Source organism: Artemia franciscana, chromosome 10 (assembly GCF_032884065.1).
Source record: "Artemia franciscana chromosome 10, ASM3288406v1, whole genome shotgun sequence".
In the NCBI taxonomy this organism is placed as follows: Eukaryota; Metazoa; Arthropoda; class Branchiopoda; order Anostraca; family Artemiidae; genus Artemia; species Artemia franciscana.
In genome coordinates, this window is record NC_088872.1 from 11026967 (window position 1) to 11045585 (window position 18619).

The 18619-nt window shown below is 33.8% G+C and overlaps 1 protein-coding gene across 6 annotated transcripts in view; it reads right to left on the minus strand.

Moving 5' to 3' along the window:
* Positions 1-1189: 1189 nt before the first annotated feature.
* LOC136031777 (17-beta-hydroxysteroid dehydrogenase 13-like) overlaps positions 1190-18619 on the minus strand; it is a 76083-nt gene continuing 58653 nt past the window's right edge. For all 6 annotated transcript variants that reach the window (XM_065711546.1, XM_065711547.1, XM_065711549.1 and 3 more), the window contains exons 7-9: positions 13998-14115; positions 8974-9099; positions 1190-5359 (exon numbers count right to left, since the gene is read on the minus strand). In XM_065711546.1, coding sequence (XP_065567618.1) covers positions 5287-5359; positions 8974-9099; positions 13998-14115 — 317 coding nt within the window. In that variant the 3' untranslated portion in view covers positions 1190-5286. The remainder of the gene's footprint in view (positions 5360-8973; positions 9100-13997; positions 14116-18619) is intronic.

Consider the following 18619-nt stretch of genomic DNA (forward strand, 5'->3'; position numbering starts at 1 on the left):
TGCGGAGAGCCAAAATCAAAACATGCATTGATTCAAAAACGTTCAGAAATTAAATAAAAAAACAAGTTTTTTAAATGAAAGTAAGGAGCGACATTAAAACTTAAAACGAACAGAAACTACTCCGTATATGAAAGGGGCTTTTCCTTCTCAATGCCCCGCTCTTTACGCTAAATTTTTTTTACTGTTTTAAAACGTAGAGCTAAGAGAAAGAGTCAAACTTTAGCGCAAAGAGCGGGGCGTTGAGAAGGAAAAGCCCCTTTCATATACGGAGTAATTTCTGTTCGTTTTAAGTTTTAATGTCGCTCCTTACTTTCATTTAAAAAACTTGTCTTTTTTTCATACAAAGATCCTCCAGAGCCGTTGCTGGTGTAATATAAATAATTATATTATATTTATTATACAATTATAAAAAATAAATTGAAGTTTATAACCGGCTTTTATTGTAATATTAAAAGCGAATGCCGTTGCTGGACGTCAAACCGACCTTTCAGAGCTTTTATAAAGAACATTAGAAAAAAGAACAATAAATATAACCTTTAAGCAAAAAAAAAAAAATCATTTAAAGAGCAAACCTAACCTTTTGGTGATTGCATGTAACTTTGTTTTACTTTTGGTTTCCTTTCTACATTCAATAGATTTAATCGAATTTTCTTTTAGTAACTGCTATTACCCTGCTATTTGTCAACAGATAATCATGATTTTCGAACCAGGATTATTTCAATAAAGCATATGAAATGCTCTGTTTGCGATGAGCAGGAACACTTGAGCAACTATTTACTTTTACTTATGCAGCGATGGTGCTTGCGTATACTACAGCACCGACTCAGGGATAGACGAGGGGCTATAGTCCCAATGCAAGCAATGAATTCTTATCTACTTTATATGTATCTAAATACACAGGTTAAAATTAAAAGAAAATTTTCAACTGCCGAGAGGTTGGGACTTGAGTATCTAACAAATTTGCTGGTCGGAGGTAAGATTGGGCCGACGCCCCAAAAGAAACGTTGATGAAATTAAGATAGGAATTCATTCTTACTGGTCTTAAGTTTATTATAGACCTTTACTTTTCTTGAAAAACTTCTTTTTCAGAAAGTTTTTTAATTAATAACAAACACATACCCGGTTAGGTGTTTGTTGAAGCAATTTTTGTTATCTAATTTACAGATGGGACTATGCAAGAAAAACGAAATTAAAAATAATCCGCCTTTTTAATGATTTCAAAAACCTTATAAAATTCCATAAAGCACTAAACACCATAAATTCTACCAACATGAACTGAGGTAATGAATTCACTCTCAAACTTTACTACAACAACCATGAAATTAAATAGATACTAAAACTGCCACAAATAGCCAATGTAGTATAAAAGCCTGAACAATTTCGACAACGGTAATTCAAAAGGCGATATGTTAAGCTTTGGTAAGACAGCTTCATGGGCTAAACCCTCAACCCGAGTACGCTCAATCGATTGGTTCAGTACGCGCATAAATCCTATTCTGTTTTTTTTTAAATATGCTATATCTGCCACTAAAATTTTTTTTCTGTACCTTTGACGTACAAAAAACATTTTTTTTAACACACACAAATGCTTGAAAAAACAAACAAAAAACAACCGGTTTTATTCGTAATTTCGCTTTCTTCTAAAACTACTATCTTGTAACATAACACCTTTTCAATTAACAAAGTCGATTTTGATTAGCAAGCAGCAAAACATTCTAAACATATGCTATTATATAAATTGTAGGGTAGAAAAGCAGCTAATGAAACTGAAATATGTCAGTTACCCTTGCTTCCCTGTATTTTTTAAGGTTTCCCTGGGACCCACTCGCGCCATCTCTTTCATCATTATGGCCTATTCCATAATTTTTCTACTCAGACAGCGTAAAAACAAAGTCAAATATTTCAGTAAAACATACAAGCAGGGTCGTGGAGTCAGTTATAAGTTATAACCGACTCCAGACATTTTCATTATACCGACTCCAACTTCGACTTCATTCATCAAAAATTTACCAAAACTCCGACTCCACAGTCCTGTCAGAAATTTCAATCAAACTAAATTTTATACGTTATAACTGACTCCGACTCCAGACATTTTTCACAAAAACTAACTCTGACTTCATTCAGCAAAGATTTACTAAGACTTTGACTCCGACTCCACAGGCCTGGACGCAAGAACTATGTAGATTATTTTATTCGCAAGGTTTGTTCTGTTTGTAGATTGATTGTTGAATACAAACTTCCTCTTTTAGACAGTTTCTGGTCTTTTTATATTAAATTCAAAAGTAATCTCATCATTTTTTGCCTCTTCTTCAGTGATTTGTAATTGGTGGAAAGGTCTATACCTTCAAATAAGGAGGTGGAATTTACCCTATATTTGGCCAAAAACGCCTTAAGTAAAACTTGGGGTCAAATTCACCTACAAGAGGAAGGCGAAGAAAGAGAATAGCAAAACGTAACTGAAAAGATGATAGCCACACACAATTTGGAACTAAAGACTTTCGATAAATTTTATTACTATAATTATTGCAGCTACTATACGAGGTATGTGCTTTCCCTTGCCCAGCCTATTAATCTCAGTGAATGAGACTTCCTGAACAGTGGCGTAAATAGACTTCCTTTTTGGAAGTGTCGGACATCTCACAGTTAGGGAGGATTTTTTTACAACTAGTATATGATCAAAACGTAGATTTGTACATATCACTTGTTATTTTCAGTGTTTTGCAGAAATAGTTTCAGGACACAGCGCTTAACCCCCTTATCCCAACTCTTTCTATATTACTGCTTTGACGCCTAAATAAAAAAGGTAGCGTGCAAAATTTTTGTTATGAAATTCTACAGATTTGATATATTATGGACTAAGTTAGTTCGTTTTCCTTTAAAATACTCATTTTGTACATAAGAAAAAGAACAACAAAAAATGACGTGTAATATTAACATATGTTTTAAAGAATTTTATTTCAGACTTGGCAACCTGCAGTTTTGTTTACACTATTTGGTTAAACAAACAATAAGTATGCCTGCACGCAGTTAATACAGAAACAACATCTCCTAAAACAGAGACAGAGGGAGGTGACAGTGAGTGGGTGCCATACATTCTAATCCCACAAAGTGTGGTGTAGCCAAATTCGTACGAAGATGAGTACTATGAAGCTATAAGAAACACGTCCAGGTATCCATTTTGATATGTTTTTATAGTGTAAGGAAATTGCGAATGATAATTTGAAGATAATAAAAAAGGATAGATATCCTCCAGGGCCATTGACGGCACATATGATGTCGAATGAGCAATTCAGTTACTGAGTCTTTTTACAGGGAAAGGTAGCAGGCTGTCGCCCAACTGCGGCAGCAGGGATGGAGCCCCAGGTCCTGCATAGTCAAATAATGCATCAATCCACTGAGTTGTGGTTCAAAATCATAACATGACGAGAATTCCAACTCTGACGTTATGATTAATTCGTTGACGTTATGATTGTGACTCTGACATTATGTTTGGATTCGTTGACGATATGATTGTATTCGTTGACGTTATAATTGTAGTCGTCGATGTGATGATTGTGACTCTGACGTTATGATTGTATTCGTTGACGTTATGATTGTGACTCTGACGTTATGATTGTATTTGTTGACGTTATGATTGTGACTCTAAGGTTATGGTTGTATTCGTTGACGTTATGATTGTGTAAATAGAAAGTAGTTGACATCACACAATATAAGAACTTGATGACATAGAACCATGATTTACCATGGTTACAGCGTGCGGTCGTAGTCACTAGTCTATATAACAAAATCGATAAATTTTACACAAAAAAATAATATTAGTTTTTGGAAAGAACAAAGAGGAAAAAAGTATTAATACAATCATGGTGCAGACAAACTTCACGAAGAAAAAAATCCTTTGATCAATTTCCACATCAAGAAAAAAAAGACAACGAATATCACTCGCTTTTATTGAACCGCAACACTCTCCGCATTTCTAAATTTACAACTAATTTAGGTTATTAATAATTTGGTAAATTTGATAATACTAAAAATTCTACTAATAATTTAGAAAAAAGCTAGTATAAGGCCATGTTGTAGAAGAGCTTCGCGGTCGGAAAAAGAATCTTTTGGTTCATTTCCATACAAAGAAAAAGGAAAAAAGAATATAACTTTTTTTTTATAAAACCGAAAAACTCCGGGCATTTCTAAATTCATGGGTAATTTTGGTTACTGATAATTTGGTAAATTGGGAAGCATGGCAAATTTTATTAGTAATTTTGGAAAAGGATAAACTGGAAAAAACTAGTAATACAGTCATGTTGTCGAAGAACTTGGGAATGAAAAAAAATCGTCCGCTCCATTCTATAAAAAGAAAGGTTAGACAAAGAGCTTTTAAGAAATTACAAATTCTGCTCATTTTACTTTTGCTATAGACGACACTAGGTTGTTACTAAACTTGTTACTTTTGCTAGTTACTAAACTTGTTTGCTTTTGACACTAAACCTGTTACTTTTGCTATAGACGACACTAGATGCTACAGATGAAAATAGATGACACTGAATCAATCTTCAATGAATGAGCTTTCAAACTAAAAGTCACAAAATGAAAATAACAAGACCATAAAGTGAGAGAATATAACTCCTAAAACCAATCCCTATTCTAGCATTTCTTCAAATTTTCCTGTTGTTTTTAACTTCCGGGATTTCCTGTAGTTTCAAACGAATCTATTCTAACAACAAAAAGGTGGAATGAAACAAAGGTCAAAATTAAAACATCATGCCAGAGACCAGAAAGTCGGAAAACGGGACTCGTAAATCCAGTCTACTCTACTATGGCCTCCAATTTTCCAGCTTTTTTTCAACTTCCGGGACTTTTTGGAGTTTTGTACAGATCTATTCTAATTACAAAAAAGGGGGGAGGGAGTTACACAAAGGTACAAAAATTCAACCGTCATATCAGAGAATACAATTTTTCAATTTAATCTCTTTTCTGAAATTGCTTTTTTTCAGTTTCGAGGATTTCCTGTAATTTCTCTTTTAATGACAAAAAGGGAGAGCAAGTTACACAAAGGTACAAAAATTCAAACGTCATAAGCTGAAAAATCAGGTCAAACGAACCAAAACTTCAAATGAACAACACAAGGTCATCGAATCACAGGAAATAACTTCTAAATCCTGTCCCATTTCAGCATTTTACATAGTTTTATGCTCTCTACTATTAAAATATCCGATTTAACGAGCATTACACGACGTTAAATTTGCAGTGCAATGGCAATGTCAAACTCTTCAACAGTGAAACAATTAAGTATTAGTCGTCATGTGGCTCTAAGCCAGTTTTGAAAAAATCCTTGATGACATCATCAACAGCAAAAGGTAAGGCCCTGAAAAAAAAAAAAACCTGAAATATAATATACCAATATGTGAAGACAATCATAAATGTGACTTAAAGTAATGCGAAATCGACAAACAATTTCATGATTTGGACATACCGATTTGAAACTGAAGTTGGCTCAACTTGGCAAAAAGTAAAAATAAAAGTATCTCAGCTAGTAAGCTTAGTATAATACAGATATTTCTGTCTAGATAATATTGGTGTGCCCCACGGCCACTATATCTAACTTTACGTTTTGGACACATTGATATCAGATTGAAGTTGACTCAATTTGGCAAAATGCGAAAAATAAGTATCGAGCTAGACTGCTTCATATAGCAAAAATATATTCTGTGCAGATAACATTAGTGTGCCTCAAGGCTCTATTCTCGGGCCGCTACACCTGATGTTATGTTTTGGACACATCGATATAAGACTTATTTGACTCAACATAGCCAAAAACGAAAAGAAAAACATCCCATTCAGAGGTACGTAATGTAATACAGAGATTTTTTTGTGTACGATGATATTGATGTGTCCCAGGCCTTCGTTCTAGGATCACTACATCTGATTTTACGTTTGGCACATAATGATGTAAGACTAAAGTTGACTCAGCTTGGCAAAAAGCCAAAAAAATCCCATCTAGTGGGCTAAATGTGATACAAGGGTGTATTATGTAGATAATGTTGGTGTCCTCCAAGGCTCCGTTGTAGGACCGTTACATCTTATTTTACGTTTCGGACATACTATTGTAAAACTGAAATCAACACAAATTGCGAAAAGTGAAAAAGAATTTCCATCTAGTGAGCTTAATATAATATGCAAGAATTTATTAGATAGATAATATTGGTGTACCCCAAGGCTTCGTTCTATGGCTACTACATATTGTTTCATGTTTTAGACATACTAATATGAAACTAAAATTGACCCAGCTTGGTAAAAAAAAACAAGGAGAAAAAAAAAGGTATTTTTAAGATTTTTATTTGTTCAAATAATATCCGTGTATCCCAAAGGCACTGTTCTGGGGCTGCTACTTTTTTCAATTTATATTAATAGTCTCCTAATACTTTGAAACATGGCTCAGAAACTTCTGCTAATGATTTTGATTTTGGTGCTAAATGATTCTCGGCCAACATTTTAGTATTAATTTGACTAATATTAAATATAAATACTTCATAGGTAAAAAAAAGAGGGAACCAATCCTTATTACCATTGATTGATGGCAAAACTTATTAGTGGCATCAACAATCCCACCTTTTGTGAGCTCAAATGATAGGTGGGTGTAGATTTTTTTTTTCTTTCAGATATTTAACGGACGACATTTCGGACAGTCAAGGTAAGTATTTTAGAATCTTCTAGATTTATCCTTAGCAAATAATTTCTATAATATAGTATAGTACTAAATATAGTTTATTTATAATTATTTATACTAATACTGATATCGGGGATAATGAAGTTAATAGACAAAGGGGAACTAGAATGGTGACGTTTATCTTCTTTTTTTTTATAATAAAGTTTTTGTTTATTCTGTACTTCATACCAGGGTATCCAATTTTATACATAAAACACGTTTAAGCTTCAATATTATATTAATAGTCTACGTTGTGTAGCTAATAATGATGGACAGAAGGAGTGCTTAATAAAATTAATCGACATAGCGGTACCGAACTAGAACGTAATCAGAGGCATCGTTTGCCCCCCCATCTCCAACAAAAATGCTGGAGCTACACCCCTGAACGTAATCAATTATCTTCTATTTCTAAGGCAACGCCACGTGTTTTAGCATTTAATAAAGGGTTGTCTTTAAAAGGATGCCAAATTTGAATCTATTATAAGTCAAATTCCATAGCTATATATCACAGACTTTAACCTGAAAAACAAAAGCACAGTATCAAAACATAACCTAAATGATCAGTGACACCAAAACAAGCCAAAACAATGGTGCCAACAACAACAAATAAAAATAATAGAATTTTCAAATCTGGCGTTCTTTTTAAGCCACCCTTTAGGTTATACAATCAGCAAAAATGTTGAATAAAAGAGAATTATATAATTAATCCATTTAAGGGTAGCGAGCTAAAACGTGGTAAATTAGCTACATATTTTACAGCAATATTTTTCTCCCCCACCCCTTTCAGGAAAAATGTCTGATTTTATGTATATAGATTTTTAATTAGTTTAAATTAATAATTTAATTTATGCAACTAGCAATGATGGAGAAAAAAAACAGAACTGAGAGTACTAATTCAAATGGTAGCGGTGAAGTAGAATTTGGCCTATTTTTTTATTCAGAAAATTGAATCTCGAACAATTTTTACGTAGAATCTGTACATAACGGAAAAAAACTATGTGAAATTTTGGGAAGAGAAAAGTGTTCCAATTTGTTGCTCAGTGGAAAATCAGAATAAGTTAATAACTGAAAAAAAATTTTGATCCGTAGTTTTTATTAAATTAAACAATTATGGTAGTAGTTTTGATTCCCAGAAGCGCTATCTTCAAACGAAAAGTTTCTATCTCCTTTCAGAGCCGGGGTTAGGATTTTTCTCAATGGGGTAAATGTAGATTTTGCCACCCCCTGGTGCACCATCAATACTGAAAATATTACGATTTTTGCCCATAACTATTACAATTTTAGCTTGTTTTGCCACCACCTGGCGTCCACCCGGGACGCTTTCCCCCTTTTGACCCCCCCTCCCCGTAGATCTTGCCCTGTCCCCTTTAGTTTCTTGTGCTTTTTGATAATAGTATAAACCAGTATCTAAATTAAACAAACACAACTTAGCAACAATAGGATAATTTTTCCAAGACAGTGGAATTCAGTTCAGTGAATATTTTGGCACTATGTCCAAGGGACTCTGGTTGAACTTCGTTAAAGTAAGGATGCTAGGGCTGTTTTAAAAAGTTCTTTTTAAACATTTTTAGTTTTAATATATATATATATATATATATATATATATATATATATATATATATATATATATATATATATATATATATATATATATATATATATATATATATATATATATATATATATATATATATATATATATATAATGAAAGGAGAAATCATCAATGTAACAGCACAAACACAAAAAAAAGAAAGGAGATAGAAGGAGATATATATATATATATATATATATATATATATATATATATATATATATATATATATATATATATATATATATATATATATTCTGGTGTTGTGCTGAATTGGACATAGGGCCGAAATATTCACTGCATTGAATTCCACTGTCTTGGAAAAATTTCCTATGTTTTCTAAGTTGTGTTTGTTTGATTTGGAAATGCAGTATGGTCTTCGTCACTATTTATTATCTAAATTACAAAGCTTTTCATTTCCACACATGGAAAAAATGTCAGAGAAATGTGATTTTTCTCAAGGGGGTAAATGTAGATTTTGCCACCCCCTGCTGCACCATAAATACTGTAAATATTACAATTTTTGCCCATAACTATTACAATTTTAGCTTGTTTGCCGCCACCTGGCGTGTCGTCCGGGGCGCTTTCCCCCTTTGAACACCCCCTCTTAGATCCGGCCCTGTCCACTTTAGTTTCTTATGCTTTTTGATAATAGTGTAGAGCAGTATCTAAATTACATACCTTGTCCACTTCCACACATAGAAAAAATGTCGGGGAATAAATAGTAGCCTTTCATTCCGTCTTTGAGACGCCACAATGGCTTCAGCTGCCGCTTCTGGCCCTAATATTGGAGTAAATGAAGGAAACCTGTAAATAAATTCGTTTTAAAATTTGATTCAACAATAAACTTGAAATTTTATTATTGTAATTTTTCGTAGCAGCAATAAAATATAATTTGAGGTACCTCGAAAGTTTATTATATTCATTGAGAAAGGTGGTGTTTGATTTAGTGGTATATTCAAATTTGTGGTATTTTAGTGGTCAATTTATGGTATTTGAAAACGAATAATCAAATATGAGTAAATTAAAGAAGCTTCTAGATAAATCACAATTCCTAAATATTCGAGTAGTAAATATGAACAATAAACTTGAAATCTTATAGTTACGTTTGGCGGGAGAGCCTGGCGGGCGTCTTTGTTAAAATATTGTAGCCATGTTTAAGTTGTCTACTGACTATAAACTTTCCACACTTAGCTTAATTTCATTATTGTGCCCATCTAGTGTGGTCTTATAACTTATAATTGATTTGCAGGGGTGTTGCAAAGGTAATAAACTCACATACACTTCGTTAAGGGTATACCCATGTTTCGAGAGTTTGGACAGCCCTAGGAACGCTCTGCACAATGATGCAATCTGACTCTGAGTGTATGATTTGTTTTCAGATAATCTGATTTCTGATTTGCTGTTACTATTCCGACTGTTAAACCATAGTGGATATTGTGATTCATCGTTATTCATCTTTAGATGAATCACGATTTTGCTGAGACAAAGCCAGATTTATCTCTATTATTTGAAACTTATGGAACTTTTTATTCAATAGTTTCGACTCATGCCAGAAATGTCTATACAGTAAAACTAGACAAAGATCATATGTAGCAAGATACACAAGCATCTATGTTCTAAAATGAAACCAATTGACTCTATTTTCGCTCATAGTGGGGAGTTCTTTATAGTACAGCTATAGACAGAGCTTATATGTCTGAGAGGAATGCATGTGCAACTAAACAGTTGTGTATAGGGGCTAAACATAGAGAATTATGTTTGAGGGGGATAGCTTGTTAAGATGTGCTGGCGTTGCCATTTATTATGGAACTTATTGTTCACCTTAATGAATAAGTTGTTAAAAAATAGTTGTTAAAAATGTTCACCTTATTCTATCTTTTTGGTTTGTATTATTTGAAGTTGTATTTGTTTTTCGGTCTTTCTTATGTTTTTTTTTTCTTATTTTGTGTGTTGCTATGGTCCAAGTACTTTTCCAATAAAATCTTATCTTATGTAGCATAATTCACACTACATCGCCAAATCCTTCGCACTTGCATAGTTTAAGGCTTTAGGTTAAGTTACCGAGCAAATTTTGTCCATAACACAGGCTGGGCCAAGTAAACCGAAGTTACGTAAAATTACGTCACGTAAATTTATGTTACATTATACCCAAAGTAGCAGGAATAAATTAAATTCCTGAATGAACGATTAATAAATTTTGAAAACAAATTAATAAACTTTTTCTAGAAAACTTGTTCCACTTGATCAAAACTTGAATTTCCAACTGAATTCCACATTTTTAATTTTTGAACAATAGGCTTATGGAGATTTTGATGATTTTAAGCAACGATTATACTAGTTTTATGAATTTTTACATCGGCCTAATGTGAAAAGACTTGTTCAAGTGTAAAATAGTATACTTAACGCACCACAATGTAGCCATTTAACATAGAAAATTAGTTACGCAGCGTGAAAGACACTTTATACAACCAGACAACGATTATATGTCATATGATATATAATAATATCGGAATATCACTCTTATTCCGATATCAATCGGAATAAATCTTATTCCAATATCCATGGTTTATTTGGTTCTTGTTTTTTCCGCTTCACTGTTCTAACTGGACATGTTTTATCAAAAATCGGTTGGACAGTAGAACTCATTATATCGAAAGCCTCTGACGCATTTTCTTCAATTTCAAGAACTGGCTGCCAATTAAGACAGCTCAACTCCTCAGCAAACTTTTCCAAGTTCTCTTTTTTCAGCTGCCCCACTTTATTTCTTTTTACTGTATATGCTTTTTTCTTTACAAAAATAATCTTTCCAACAGCCGGTAAAGTCCGAACCAGGGTAAATAACAACATCAGCATGACTATGACTCAGGTACTTCAAACTTACAAAAAATATTATTAAATAATGTAGCAGAATGACTAAAAATCCTCGTGGGTAAACTCACCAAAAGGTGAAGATCATATGAAAGCATAAAATTAATTAAAACCAATATTATCTGCTCTAAAATCTAAAAGGTTAAAATTAAAATCTCCCATACAAATAAAATCTAACCTGTAGCTGACACTATCCTTATCAGTTCCTCAAAACCATCAAAAAGCTCCTCCAAGCGAGCGCTATGCGGCCTATATACCATAGCAATCAGCAACTTCTTATTATTCATTACCAATTCTAATAAAAAACTTTCCGTCTTAGCTTCATTCCAAATTACTAAATCATCCCTTGTCTTAAAACTTAAATTCATCTTTACCAAAAACCCAAGGCCACCACGATTCATTGTAGCCCGAGACATTACTTCTAGCTGGTAACCAGGACAAAAATATGCCGAGAAAGACTGATCCTTACTCAAGACCGTTTCACAAATTCCAATTATATCAAATTCCCTATGTGAATTCTCAGTCAACTGTAAAATATCCAAACAACCAGTCGTAACGCGGCAATTCCATGTGCGAACACGAAGCATTCGTTCATCTTTATTTGAGCTACAACCCTTCCTTGATGGCCAATGTACTTTGCCTTAGGGTTTTAAACTGATTAAGCATAAAATCATCACGTCTAATAGGAATTTCAACAAGATCCTCTATCAGGAACTGATTTTCCAAATATCTTTCCAACACATTATTTGAATCATTATTCATCATGGATTCTAATTACCATCAGACACACAAACAGACACGACACAAAAAATACAACAAAAATAATAATAATAATAAAACAAAAGCAAAATACACATGCAAGAAAAAGAAAAAAAAGACACTAGGTGAGCACATGAAAAAAATGAAAAGAATTATGTCTAATACAATTAACAAACAACCACTCAATTAACATTTCAAAATGTGTCAGCAAGTGACTTCACTCTTTTTGTTGCCAGCATCACCTTGCTAGCACATAAAATAAACCAACGATACGACCAGACATTTTTTATTCCATGGCATTCACGTGCACCGTCTAGGATTAACTTTTTCCTTTTTGTCCGGTTTTCACTAATGGAAATTCCTGATTTAGCTACCTTTAACTTTGCTCTGAATATACCATAAGCAATTTCTTATTCGCGAACTTCAGAAGGACACGAGCCCCTGTATTACAAAAATTGCTTGGGGCAGTGGTTTTCATAAGTATGAATCTGGTAGCCTTTAATACTTGAGACTGAGTTATAGTTGACAGACTCATCTTGTTCACAATAGTATCAAATACAGCCACACTTAACTCAACTCCTGGTGTTCGCTTCAATCCAGAAAATACTAATGAATTGAGCAGCTTCTCCTGCTCAAAATCGTCCAGCTTTTCTTCAAGTTTTCAACACAAAATTCAAGAGATTCAATTTGACCTTTAAGGCCTATTAGGAATTTTTCAATTTTCTTAAATTTACCGCTATATTCAAGTGTTATCGAATCATAGATCTCTGACACAATAAGCTGAATATTTTGAGTATCCTTAGAGTAAGTAATAGTAGACGCTCCATCATTTGGTGCACTAATTTTCTCCATTACTTTTTTCTGAATGTCCTGCATCAGATTTGCTTTAATTTCCCTCGTTAAGCTGATCACGAATAATCGAAGTGTCTAAGTCTACAGAAACTGCAGTTTTTTCTGTATTTCCTCTTGTCTTGTTGCCCTTTGTTATAATCTTAATTTAAATCTGGATAATTTATGGATGCAAGGCAAGCATTCTTTACTCCATTTGTACTTTCTTTTAGAGGCGACGGGATAATTTTCCTTAAAATCAAGCAGGTTTGCCTCAACAACATTCTGTAGGACATGGGACCCATAGGAAAAGCAGAGTATCGAAAAATTTTTTTAGAGTGATTCGTCAGTTTGACCACGCGAACCGGCCATAGCAGGTAATCCTGGGAACGAGCAAAGGCTAAATCCCATTTTTTGTATTTTGCCATATTCAAATATAAATTCTGAGGCCTCGAACAAATGATAATAACTACAGAAAAAGATTTATCTTATAGTGGGGCAGGCCAACAGTATGCGTTGACGATTTTGGCCAGGTGGTACAGTGGAACCTGGTTAATTCTGTCCGCACTCTAACATCCAATCTCTATCCTCGTAATGACAATATCCAATAATCCAACTAAGATAAAAAGCCAGATAGAAATTTTTACTTTGTAACAATACAATTATTTTAATCCAGCAAACTAGGTCAGATCATCAAGATTGTGAAGATATAATCCGATTATTTGAGATGTTATCACTTAAAAAAACCAGTTCAGTACAAGCAAGCAAAGCAAATACTTTTGCATGCAAGCAAACGAATGCTTCTCTATTAAGGCATGCATCAATCACAAGATAGGCACTTTTTTTAATCACAACACGCACTGAAAACAATGCAGGCAAACAATATCGATGTGAGCTTTATCTTAAGCTGCTTACACACAATGGCATATCTACTAATTCAAAAGTGTCAGTAGATACAGCCAGCCAATAACTAAACCATAAACTATAACGCGATGATATATAGGAGGTAATAAAAACGTTTCCCCAGAGATCAGATCAGTCATTTGGTTTTAAGATGGTCGTGAAAGACCATGTGTTTTTTGCCTAAAAGCCAGCCACACTATCTCATTATAGACACTGCATGCAGTAACTAGTTCCTTCTGACTCAATTAGTTGCTTTCAAGGGAAGTTTTATTATTGTGTTTTGTTATTATTGTTTTTTTTTTGCAAAAAAATAAAGTGAAAGTAAAAGGAAGTTATAGACGTACCGAACTGTAGGTTTCTTACACAGTCCAGTGTTTACAACAAAGGGACTAACAGTTGTGAAATTTATATCTAACTTCCGACTATCTTGACGTATCTCTTCATGTAAAGCTTCCATCATACCTGTAAAACAAAATAAGCTGACTATAGCAAGTAGAGACACGGTCTATAATAACAACAATATATAAATCACCATAAATAAGGAATAGCAAGTAAGATAATTTACCTGTTACCGACAAGCTACCTTTTCATCAGTGCAATACTATGTTACTAGTGTGCTAGCAACCGACAAAATACTAAGTTTTATTACCAAACAATACGTTTTCCGCAGCTAAAATATGACACCTGCTTTAGACTAGTAATAAAAAAAGATATAGTCTACAATAATAAAAAATAAAAGTGATAAATATATACTTGGTTCACTAGCTAGGACCGGTGGATCGGGCCTTTGGACGTGACGTCGGATTTACTATGTTACTCGTGTGCTAGCAACCAATAGAATACCAAGTTTTATTAGCAAACAATACGTTTTCCGCAGCCAAAATATGATACCTGCTTTAGAATAGTAATAAAAAAAGATATAGTCTACAATAATAACAAATAAACAGTGATTGACACTCACCAATGACGGGCTACAATCTTAGGCCCTCACAAAATACCAGAATCAGGCCAAGAAAACATAGCCTGATGTCCCCTTTCTCACTTGGTTCACTAGCTAGAACCGGAAGATAAGACCTTTGACCCTCGCAAACTACTTATCGTGACGTAGGATTTCCTTCTTTAATTTATTATTTTTCGGATTTTTTTAGCCTATATCCACTCTCATGGTTCCAATTCCCAACTATTTTTTAGCTAAGCTACGGTCTAAGATACTAGCTTATGTCTGAAACCTAATTCATTGACTAAGATATAAGGGCACGACAAGACCCAACACCTTTTTACAAAATGTATTTTTGAACAAATCCAGGGGTGAATTTGTCGTTCTTTGAAAATTTTCCAATGGAAACACAAAAAAAGGGCATTAGGAATTTCTCAACAAAAATATCACCCAAAAAGGAGAAAGAAGAGAGAAACAAAATATAGGGAGGCAAATTCACCCCCTCCCCCAACTGACGACATGGCTGCCGAGCCACTATGGTCAACACCTTATTCTCGATCTTGATATGGTTTTGATTGGCCTCAAATATTTTGGGAACGGCTTGGAGGATGGAGTTAAAACTTTCGTCTACAGTTGAACAAAGGAATGGGTGAGCCCAGGGTAAAGGAAATTCAAATTTGGTGTTTCGGGAGGGAATGATCGGTATGATTTGATAATTTGGATTCAGTTTTTTATGAGAAGCATAACTTCGAACACTACACTACGTTTCAATTCAAAACTGAGAAAAAAAAACGAAACAAAAAAAAACAAGACAGAACTGTTGAATATTGTCTATACCAACAAATAGCCTAATACATATATCAAATAACCATACCAACTTCAACAAATTTAAAATGTATGATTAGATTTCTCAAATGTTTGGACAATGAGAGAGCACTGTTCAAACCATACCTTGCTATCAGTAAAGCGCAACTGTCATCCAAGTACTTATAAAGCTTGCCATTAAGGAGCAAGGGGTCTTTTTATTTATTTTTTTGTCAGAAACGAGAGCCGGGGAAAGTTGATCCAAGTTAAAATAGGAACGCAATCATAGCGAGAGCAAGGTCTCTCGTTTATGGTCTCAAAAGTTTCACGTCTATTTTCTAATATTGGTCTTTCTCTTAATGTTGAGAAATGTGAACTTCTAGTTTTTAATGGTCCGACTTTCTCTAATGCTCCCTTAGCTTGTCGCGGCTTTTCTATACCCTTTGTTTCCGCCTTTCGGTGGTTGGGTATTACTGTTGCGAATTCAATTTCTTGCCTACGGCAGTGCACTGTTCGTGATGTTCAAAAGAAAATTCAAATGGGCTATTCTAAGATAGTTCCTAATCGAGGGAAGTATACTAGACGTGCACTCGGTAGACTATATGCTACATTCTGTGATCATTCTGTCCTTTATATTTCTGGTCTTTATCCCCTTCTAAAGAAAAAAGATGTTAATCAGATTCGGACTTTTTATTTCAGATATTGTAAATTTTTACTTTATCTCCCCCCTTGGTATAGCAATGGGAAAATAATTCGTAAGTTTGATGTCCCTGATATAAGTGCAAAGTTGGCCCTCCTGCATGGAAGGTTGTCGGTAAAGCTTTTTATCGTTTATCACCTCATCATCCTTTGGTCCGTCTGTTCGGTTAATCTCATTGTAGCGTAGTGTTTTTTCTATTTGTAGTGTATTTCATTTTTTTTTTCTTTTTGTTACTCCACAAGTGCCATAACTTGTTATGATGTGGGTTATAAATAAATTATTATTATTATTATTATTATATATAAATTTATAACCAACTGTTGAAAAGAAAAAAGAAATCAAGAGTAAATCATGTCACATGAAGGCGTTACGAAAGAACCTGTTAAGGTTGCGTAATCACCAAGGTAGGGTTACGAACGTTTTTTCTCATCGGAACCAAGAGGTTAATAGGAACAACTCATATTAAGAGTAAAAGGGTATCGTAAATTATATCTACAGGGCAAAAAAAATTAAGCGTAGTTGAAGAAGCGGAGGTCATTGTTATGCCCATTCGTGTAACTATTAGCCAAATTATAAACACTTAAAGATCAGCGTGCAGTTTTTATCCCGCGTATTGCAATTAGTTATAATACTTAACGAATAAGCGTAGTTATTGGGCTCTATTAAAAGCGGCTTGAACACCGAAGTGAAATTCTTGCAAAAAAAAAAATTAAAAAAAAAACTTGCAACCTCCTAAAACCTTTGAAACTAACCAAAAACATTGTTAGCTTTTTCTAATAGATAAATATATGAAGAATTTTCTATTTGTAACAAACTGCAGCTTATTGAGCTTTGAAACACAGTTCAGTAATTGTAGTTCCTTATTGAACACCAAAAGATAAAAACTAATATTTGCAATTGGTACTATTGCACGCGGGGTTAAAAGAAGGATTATTTGATTCTCCCTTTCCCAAAATCTTTCTATACAAGCAGCGCAAAAATTCCAATTTTGGCTATAATCGTCTTCTTTCTTTCAAGTTGTAGGATCACAAATGGGTTTGGTGAATTTAAAAATTAGCATTCCAATATTATACTCTGAGACTGGATAATCAAGTTTTGTATGCAGCAATTTGCATGCAAGAACAGCCTAATTAGCTGCTTAATCAGTTCATTACGAGGCACGTCAATACACTGACAATACAATACTCAAGCAAGAAACTATAAAAGCAAGATTCCTCGCGTGCGTAGGGCTCTTACTTTATTTCTTTTTCATTTTATTCTATTTACAAAAAAAAAAAGTTCAAATTACTAGTATTCTGAAAACTAAATTTCTCTGCATTATAGTAATATATATAATGTATACATATACGTAATATATGTAATATAGTATAAATACAACAACTGGGCAAACACAAGCAGCCTATTATATTCTCTGAAGCCAACCTGACTTTTATACACTTTTTTCATAACTTTTTTGAAAATTTTCAAGTATAGCTGAAAATTTTCAAGTAAACTACTGTCAACCAGCGTGTGTTCCCCGGGGAGACCCTCGAACAAGATTGACTCTAGTTCGGCATTGTGTAGTGACATGCATGAGAGGTGTAGCATAAGTGGGAGACAGTAACAACGGCAATCAAAGGGGTAAAATTAACCTTGACTTGATGCCCATTTAATTGGACAACCTGTCTTGGCTTTTTCTACAATTGGCCATGACTTGACTTTTCCCACAACTATTCCCTTTTCAATTCAAAAATCAACGGACTCGGTCAAAAATCTACATGTGCCTGTCATCATCAGAACTTATTGCTATTGTCCCATAACTTTTAAAGTAGAAAATCAGAGAAGCTTTGGAAATTGCTAAAAATAAACCAGTCGTCAATAAAGACAATGGTGAGTTTCACATTAGCGAAATTTGGGAACCCATCACCCATAGATTGAAAACTCACAAAAAACTCCACCCCTCTCCTACAGGCCCAACCTCTTTAAGATCTACTAGGACAGCAGCCATCATGACTACCAAAATTCGGGCCATGGCGCAACAATAATTCCAGATTGGGCTCATTATTAGTGTCGTTCAGTGTTTTTAGTTTTATTTATTTAGTGATTTTACTTCCTGGCAAGAAATTTGAATTTACCTGATGATGACAGGCACAGGTCCTGTTGAAATTATCGCTAGAAAAATCAGTCACATGACATCCATAGCTTAGGTAAGCTTATTACCATCTATCATTATTAAGTAGTCTATTGTCAAACAATAGCGATAATTGTCTTATTATTCAGTTGGCGTGTTTCATAATAAGGCAGCAAATTAAGGAGCTCTGCAACATGCAAATCACAATATACAAACTTGATTATCCAGTCTAAAAGAACTCAAGTATACTTAAAAAAAATTTAACATTATTGATATTTTTCGTACCCCCCCAGAAAAATCTTGGATACACCCTTGTCACGTAGTAACTCAAGAAGAAGAGTGTTTTCAAAAAAACGAAAGACTATTCAAGATATTAAAATAATTTATAATCAGTAGGTAAAATCGGGCACTTAAC